At 41.3% G+C, this 8,924-nt stretch overlaps 1 protein-coding gene across 1 annotated transcript; it reads left to right on the top strand.

Annotated features, from left to right (window-relative positions):
• Positions 1-585: 585 nt before the first annotated feature.
• LOC112070082 (ADP-ribosylation factor-like protein 4D) lies at positions 586-2,819 on the top strand. The gene is made up of 2 exons (XM_024137484.2): positions 586-725; positions 1,483-2,819. The coding sequence occupies exon 2, from the start codon at positions 1,626-1,628 to the stop codon at positions 2,229-2,231; it is 606 nt and encodes a 201-aa protein (XP_023993252.1). The 5' UTR covers positions 586-725; positions 1,483-1,625; the 3' UTR covers positions 2,232-2,819.
• The last annotated feature ends 6,105 nt before the right edge of the window (positions 2,820-8,924 follow it).

Genomic DNA, 8,924 nt, shown 5'->3' with positions numbered 1-8,924 from the left:
TGGTTTCATAACACATGCCCTATGAATACAGGGCACTCCAACTCCAGCGGGTCATTCACTGAAGTGTTATCATGGTGCTGTTCAAGGAAAAGACTACAAAGGCATTAGCATTCAAATTGCCACAGTCGATCCATTGTCCCCTTGCTGCCCCCAACTTTGTTCAGGGCAGAAAGACCTCAAGCGGCACCCCCAACTACTTTATACACATATTTCCATGGTTTTTGCTGGTATACAGTTCTCATGGGCTACTGAACATGACGTCTCATGTCAGAATATGAAATAGGTTACTGTTTAGTGGTTTACGATTATGTATTGATTAAATAAAAAAGGTGAAACAGCCAAGACAGCCAACCAAGCTAAGCATACCCACATAATCAATATCCTACTTTGTTTATTACTTTAGTTTGACAATTCCAAAAGCAATGGACTGATAACWGTCGATAAGAGCTCAAAAGTTGACCTCTGACCACTTTCCATTTAAAACTCATTGCATTAGGGGGGAGGCTGGGACTGGGAGTGGGAGTGTTTTCGTTACGTCACTCGTGGGGGTTGTGCTCTTCAGTCGCGCTCAGCACCTTTGGTTCCATTCCTTGCYTGGAGATTCGAGTAGAGGGACGCTGGTGGTTGTAACACAGCTTCTTTTGGAATTCTTCTTCTTCAGTGTGGATTTGTGCTTATCTGTGTTGGAATTATGTTGTCTGATTCAATACAGGCATGCTATAAAGGTAAGATTACGTGTAAATGTTCTAACTAAMAGAGTTTGTTTGGTTCGGTTCAACTAGCTAACTAATTAACGCTAAGTGTCACGACTTTTAGATATTGTTGGACAGAGCCAGCATTGCAAGTGCCGCACAGTAACTAGCCAATGTTTGTTAACCCCACTGGAATTACTTACGACTAAAGAGTTGTTACCCAACTATCTACCTAGACGGCCAACACTTCACTAAAGTGATCTACTATTTGTTTATTTTTTTGCGTTAAGGTTAACTAGCTAGCTTGCGTTAGCGACACCAGCGTTACTATGCAGCCGCATAGGCAACGAACCAACAGGACAGAGGAGAGACGTTTGCTGAAGTAACGWTACATACATAGGACCAGAATATTCTTTGCCTTATTGACAAAACACATTTCAATGTGGTCAATTCATTTTTCTGCAGATAGCGCAATAAACTAGTATGAAAATGCGTGTACTGTACACTTTACTCGTATTGCCATGTAAAAAAAAAGTGAACAGGATTTTAGCCAGTGTTGTCAAACAGTAATGGCAATTCAGTTGCATTTCCATATWACATATTAAAACTCTGTTTTTTCTGCTATGGAAAGATATGCAGGGTTGTTTTGAGGAACGTGTGGCTAACTGAAATGGGCAGTTTATTTTTTTCTTCCAAAGCACAGTCAGTAGACTAAACGTATAAATGATTRTCAGCCATGGTGCCACATATAAAACATAACTAATCTTGCCCGTTTCCTTCATTTTACAAGGTCATCATTGAGTCCGGTTGTCTGCCTCCTGGTCTGCAGCTGCTGCCTTTGAAGTAGGTGTGAATACTTCATCTCTCTGGAGACACCCCCCACCTCCCTGACTAGTCTGCCACCTCACTATCAGGACCAGACAACCAGACAAAATGGGCAACCAGCTAACAGAGATGGCCCCCAACACTCCTTTCCTCCCCAACTTCCAGTCTCTGCATGTGGTCGTCATCGGCCTGGACTCTGCAGGAAAGACCTCCCTGCTGTACAGACTAAAGCTCCGGGARTTTGTGGAGACYATCCCYACAAAGGGCTTCAACACTGAACGGATTAAAGTAGCAGTTGGAAGCTCGCGGGCCACCACCACCTTCCAGGTGTGGGAYGTGGGCGGTCAGGAGAAGCTGCGGCCCCTGTGGAAGTCATACACGCGTCGCACCGATGGCCTGGTGTTTGTTGTGGATGCTGCAGARACTGAGCGCATGGAGGAGGCCAAGGTGGAGMTCCACCGCATCAGTCGCTCGGCAGAGAACCAGGGAGTACCAATTCTGGTGCTTGCCAACAAGCAGGACTTGGACTCTGCAGTCTCTGCTGTGGAGGTGGAGAAGGCCYTGGCCCTCCAYGAGCTTAGCAACTCCACACTGCACCACACCCAGGGMTGCAGCGCGCTGAACGGCCAGGGGCTCCAACCCGGCCTGGAGAAACTATATGAAATGATCCTAAAGAGGAAGAAGCTGCTCAGACACAGTAAGAAGAAGAGATGAGCTGTGCGCCTGAGCTTCCGAAAGGCGCTTCGCCTGCAGAATGGACCTGGTTGGTGTTCCTTGGAATTTTATGGGAAATTTGTGCCCCGAAGGATCTGCTTCTGGAATCTCAGTGAGGGCCAGTCCAGAGGACCGTGAAATGGACCTGTTAYACTATACGTTGGACACAGCACGGACTACGTTCAGCCCTTTACAGTGGCTCTTTTTTTCTATAAACATTGCCATCTCCTTTTTATCAAGTTGTGGTGCCAACACGGTCTAGTCCAAATGTCCAGTGACGTATGGTAGTTCTAATTTAGTTTACCTTGTAGTTCACTTTGTTTCACGGAGGTGGTTCACCGTTGGAAAAGACAACGCTTTTGTAGATCAAAAGAGGGACTRTATTTCATCCCACTGTTCGGATGGCATTGGAACTGAAATGCCTGCTGGCACGAKGCCTGAGGCTGCTAGCCACGATGCAAGTTTTCACCACAGTTTTGCTTGTCATGGTAGACTTAAATGTGTGAAGTTGTTACAACCAATATGTTTTTACATTCTGTACATATTTTTTTGTAATACTTACAAGTKAATAAATTATTGAAGACACTATCTGGAAGTCCCCCTTCTTTCCTTCTGTTCATTTGACCATGCTGACCAAGCGTTAGTTTGCCCTTGTTATATCAAAATGTTTGCGCGGTTAATGATATTCTCAACAGAACACCAAGGATCCCTATAACTTATAGGTCCTTGGTCCAGTTTCCCTTTTTGCTCTTTTGTGGTGGTGTATCTTAAAGTCATTGAAAAAGTGTCCTTTGGAGTCAGGAGACAACAGCTCGTTTCTATTTCAATTACTAATCTTTCCTTTAACATCTGCCTGCTGGATCCCACCCTGGCAGAGATCATTTAAAGAACAAACAGTCTCTTTGGCTTATCAATTATAGCTTTCGCATCAATCACAAGAGGAACTGCTTACCTGTATTCAATGACATTTAATTAGTGATTTGCACATAGTCTCCTAGAGGACATTCATTGGCAGTTTCCCAGTCATTTTATATATCTATGGTAGCTCCATTAAGTCATTAATTGATCAGTGAATTTATTAGTCAGACAAATGGAACAATTAGCTCAAAGGTAATTGGGAATAGTTGTTAGAATGCATTTTCTTGAAGGACATCTCACCTTCCAGTGAGAGAAAGGGCAGTGTTAAATGGTAGCCCAAAAACCACAGGCAATTCTAAACCTGAGCCTGTTAAGTTACTCTTCCTGACACAGTGCACTACTTTGGCAATAGTGCCACAATGAAAATAACCTAGTTCTTGCCAGGTTCTAATATGTCACCGGTTTCTCAGATATTGTATTTCATCAGAGAGAATCTACAGGTTTGAACAAGTGACCCATATTACTTGTATAGTGGAAATCACTGGATTTAGTAGAAGTTGTTTGATTTTTGTATGTGTTCACMGAATACTAAGAAACAGGATCAAGGATCTACAGAGTTTGGCCTGTATAAATATTTGAAARCCATATGAAAGGAAAGCTGTGTGCAGGACTGACTTCAAATGTACCACATCATTCAAATCAATAATGGAGGCGAGGAGCCTACACCAGCACACGAAATCCTTCACTTTTTAGTCTATTTTTGGTCATTCTATTTATCAGGTAATGGGGCCATGACCAGATTAATGCAATGTCACTGTCTTTTGAATTGTCTCTCACACTTCACACATTTTTGGGGGTATGTACTGCTACCTTTTTTTTTAGGTCTTGTGTCCATGCTGTTATATTCCAACTGCATCACCTATGTTTTGGAGGCATTTTCACCCTTAAGCTTACTTCCCAGTTGAAACGGTTTGTGCAAATATTATGATGTTTGTTTTGGTGTTTGGCAGTTTTTTTTGTTGGCCTGTTTGAGCACACATTTTTTTATTGAGGCTAGTTGAAGTCTACGCCCCTTCGTCAGTGATTGGTCAAAGGTAAGGATTCTTCAATTAAGTGTTGTCATTCAATGAGAGACTAGTTATCATGCACATTTTTTCAGCGTGTAAATGAGACACAGTTGTTCACTTCGCCAAGCCGAGTTCTGCTAAGAGCAAACCGAACCTAGTGTGCGGACGGCCTGCAGGCCGATCTGGGAAGACAAGTCATGCAGGAATGTAAGAAGGACCCACCAACACCCAGCCATCCCCCGTCACGGCAACAGTCTCACCACCAACTATACACTTCTACTGATACAAAATCCAATTACCTTGATTAGAACCTCCCTGTGTGTGTCAGCAGCTTAAGCTGGATTAGTCAGCAGTATTGACTCAACCAGCACAGAAAATACAGTAGCCAAGTTTAATGCAATTCAACTTTTATTTGATTAGCGTGTTTTTGCAATTTCATCATCAAAGTGCTCTGCTCTCCCAAGSCGCAAGACCAAAACCATGTAAAGCAGGTCTACATTAATTGAAGTTAAGGAAAAAAAATTCACTAGAAGTTAGGCTTTATAGATCTTTGACCACACCATTTGGGTTTGCCAATAACAGTCATCCAGCTTGGCTGCTAACATTGTCGGCCCTGATGCCTAAATATGCCCTGCACGCTACATTTCACCCTCCTGGCCAGTGCTGTAATTTAGGGTGTTTCTGATGTGTATCCACATTCTATGGGAGGCTTCAGCTTTATGGGTCATTTAAGTTGGCTCACAGATAGTGCTTCCAGAATAGAACATTACCTCTCACTCCCCAAGCAGCTGTGAGGTAATAAGGCAGGGAAATTAGTCTGTGCTAAGGGACTTTTTTACCCTTGAGAAAAAGTACTCAACTTATTTGTGTACTTGAACTGAAGTGTGGGTCTAGTAGTTTACTTTGACATACTTCACAGGGAATGCTTTGTAAGGGTGTGTACAAGTCAAGCAGAAAGAGCAGAAGAATTTGACAGTTTCTCCCTCTGCATTGTTGCGCCCATAGTATAGCTTGCAGCTAGTGCGTCAGAGCAGTGAAGGGTGTGCAGAGGCAAGCTATCAAGCTTGCGTGAAGCTCTAAACCAACCCTGTGATTCACACCCACTCTCTAAAGAATAGCTGAGCAGTGACACAGGACTGGCTATGCACTGTCCCCCAGGCACTAAAGGAGATACCCGGTCTGACAGCCAATGAGCTGAAAGTACTACTTAATTAGTTTTTGGGGGTATCTGTACTTTACTTTACTATTTATATTTTTGACAACTTTTACTTTTACTTCCCTACATTCCTAAAGAAAATAATGTACTTTTTTACTCCATACATTTTCCCTGACACCCACAAGTACTCGTTACATGTTGAAAGCTTAGCAGGAAAGGGAAATGGTCCAATTCACACACTTATCAAGAGAACACGTGGTCAACCCCACGCTTGATGTCAACGTCAGTAATTTTTAAGCCAGTCCAACAGTAGTGATACCAACTATACCCCATATGGAAAATAATCATGAAAATCAAATACGAATCTTGTATGGCAGTGTATTTGTATATGTGTTCATGTATATGCCTTATATGACATACACAATTGAGTACATGATGTGGTGCATTTCCCACAAAGATATGGCAGTATTTGAGACAAAATATATGAATTATATGAGTCATCTACGAATATTATAAGGAATGTGTATGTGCTGAGAATGTAACAAAATAAATGCTTCCCTTATAGGTTTCAAATTGTTGTTTTTTAAGTCAACATATAAAAAAATTCTGTTATTATAAGAAAAATATAATACTTGAATAAACATTTTCAGGTATGCGTTTCTATGGTTAAGGCTGGGCAGCACCTCGTGCTAGACAGTTGATGTATTTACAGCTATGCCTTTGGTCTCCCATCCAGGGTTCTAACCAAGCCCAGCTTAGCCAAGATATTTGTCACATTACTAATGTGCTGTCATGAGAATGATTGTTGGAGATCTCCACTTAATAACTAAATAGATGAACTGCTGCTATTAGTAATTAATTTCCTCCTCTCCTCCTCCTCTCTTCCTCCTTTCCTCCTCCTCCCTCTCCTCCATCTCCTCTCTTCCCCCTCCTCCTCTTCACCATCTTCTCCTCCTCCTCTTCACCCTCTCCTACTCCTGCTCCTCCTCCTTCCACTCATCCTCACAGTGAACTTTGCTTATTTTTTCCAATAAGTGTCACATTGCATGCGTCAGTGACATCAGACAGTGGTATGCAAGTGCTTTGAAATGAGTATGTCCCATGTATGAGACCTTAGAAGGCTTAGCTTAAATGTCTCTTGTATGGTTTATATAATATAATACATGCAACATATAAGTCAGATATTACAAGAATCTTCTATGACTCTTGTAAGTATATTTGCTGCCATATGTATTGCTTACAAGTTCCAGGTAGAACATGTAAGAATCTTGTCAAATTCTTCTATCTTTTCCATATGAGATAGTCCCTGCTTTTGCGTGAATACAGCTGGTTGACAGATGGGCCATCAGAGTGCTCTCTTCGTGTGTTTCTGTTTCTCTCCAATGACCTGAGGTTGTGCTTGTGTGCACAAAGGGAGATTTAGCGCCACTTGCAAGTTCAGCTTCACGTGTGATCTCAAACAAAGCCATCTGTTATGTTTTTTGATATTCATCTTTGAAGATGTGATGATGTACGATAAATGTAGCTTCCCTTATTAAACCGTAATCCATTTTTTATAAAAGTGACAGAAGACAGCATCAGAAATCTGCAATTTTATGAAAGCAAATCTAAATGAAACCATGGTGAAAGAGAAATCACTATCTCTCATTCTGCCTGTACAAACCACTCTTTGCATACATTACATCCTATCTTCCCTCTGTACCTTAATAGGTTATTGGGGTTAATAGGCAGATCCAGGGGTCTCTCTGCGTTGGACATCCTAATACTCTATTTGACACTGAGGGCCAGGAGGTAAAKTATGTCTTCTGTTCTGGCCCATCCATAGAGGTCAACCCGGCTCCATTACTATCTCTGACCTTAGCCATGCTGGTGGAACACAGATAATACTTTCAATAACACCCACCACCACTGAGCAATAGATAAGTGCCAATTCCAATGAGTGAMTCTATAACGATGTGACCTGAAATGGGTTTCTGTGCAATCAGCTCCTGCACTGGTGTCTGGAAGGTGATCTGCCTCCTGCTATTGGGAATAATGAATGGTGAATGGGAATATTCATACATGGATTGGCCTTGGTCACATATCTGTGTGTCTTGCAGTCCTGGGTTTAGTATTTGTCAATTAAATACTTATATTCTGTATTTTTGAGTATTTCCAAATAATGTGGTGCCGAATCAACTATTCTATTTGAAGTATTTGAAAGCTTTTTTTGAAATAGCTTCCTATAAGTAGCCTACTACTTGAAAATATTTGTAAATACTTGTTTCCAAATATGTTATTTCAAATAGCCCTAGGACCAAACAGACCTGAGTTCAAATGCATGGGAGTTTTTAAATAATAGCATATTTGTGTTTGAAAATACATGCCAATACTTTCCAAGTGTATTTCCAAATACATTCCAATATTCAACTATTTGTTTTTTTCAAAGAAAAAATATCTGAATACTTACTTTGATATGTATGTGAATATAATTTAAATAATTAAGAATTTAAACCCAGGTGTGGTGTCTTGCAAGGAGATGTGATACGTTGAAAGGCTAACATCACATTGTTATTAGAAGTCAGGTTAACTGTTAAATACTGTGTGACAGTGAGGACAACTGATGAATAATGAGTGGCAACATAGTGTTTGTGTTTATTGCACCCATAAGCCTGCAACCAGTTACTCCATGTTCGAACGTGAACAGAGCAAACCCAACTAAGACCTGTCAACAAACATGGTCGCTCGGGGAAACAGGCACAGTGCCTTGTGAGACATGACTCTCTCAGGCGTTAAGGAGGCAATTAAACAGACTTSTCTCTGCCTCACACGGTCGTCACTCAGATGCTGTTTATTTGGCGCTGTGCTGCGATCTTCAGGTAGAAGTTTTCCCATAGACACAGATCTAGGATCAGCTTAYCCTCTTCTAATCCTGGTGTTAGGCATCAAAGGGAATTGTAAAAACTAGCTCTAGATCAGCATCTATGTGTAACTTCATCTAGATTCTGTGTGGCTTATCTGCTAAAAACTAGTCATTTAGCACCAGGCCTCAGGGCTTGCTCTGAATCAGCATGAGTCTTGTTGTAACCCMCAACACCAGGGTACAATGAAATGATTTGGACAGTAAAGCATAAACCTTCTTAGGTAAGTATGTATTTTTCTGTACCAAAGTTTTCCATTAAAAACAAGAGGTCAAACAAATATGTTTTTAAATGAATARACAACTCTGCCGTTGGTTTGTAAGTGCAAATATAATACCTATTTTCTGTTATTGTTTCTTTTCCTCTGTGATATCTTGTTTGGCCCATAAAGTTCCTCTCTCAATGTGAAGACACTCCATGCTGACAGTWAGTTCTGGGTAKATGTCCTTGCTTGCTTATCACTCATATTGCAAAATGTTCCTTCCGCCTCCGGACAATGTTATTTTTCGATGTAGGTAGTAGAGATCTAAAACTGTCAGAAATCAGTAGGTTAGTGTACAGTGGAGGACAAGTGTGTGGTCTATGTTAGTCAATGTGTGTGGGGAAGACAGTGAGAGACTGACTTGGTGTTTACCACAGTGGCCTTGAGATAAGAATGCATTTGTGCATCAAAACAATATCTTTATGTGTGTTCCTCTCATTTTTATTCTCT

Source organism: Salvelinus sp. IW2-2015, unplaced genomic scaffold (genome assembly GCF_002910315.2).
Source record: "Salvelinus sp. IW2-2015 unplaced genomic scaffold, ASM291031v2 Un_scaffold1216, whole genome shotgun sequence".
Classification (NCBI taxonomy): domain Eukaryota; kingdom Metazoa; phylum Chordata; class Actinopteri; order Salmoniformes; family Salmonidae; genus Salvelinus; species Salvelinus sp. IW2-2015.
This window is presented reverse-complemented; position numbering and strand designations above follow the sequence as displayed.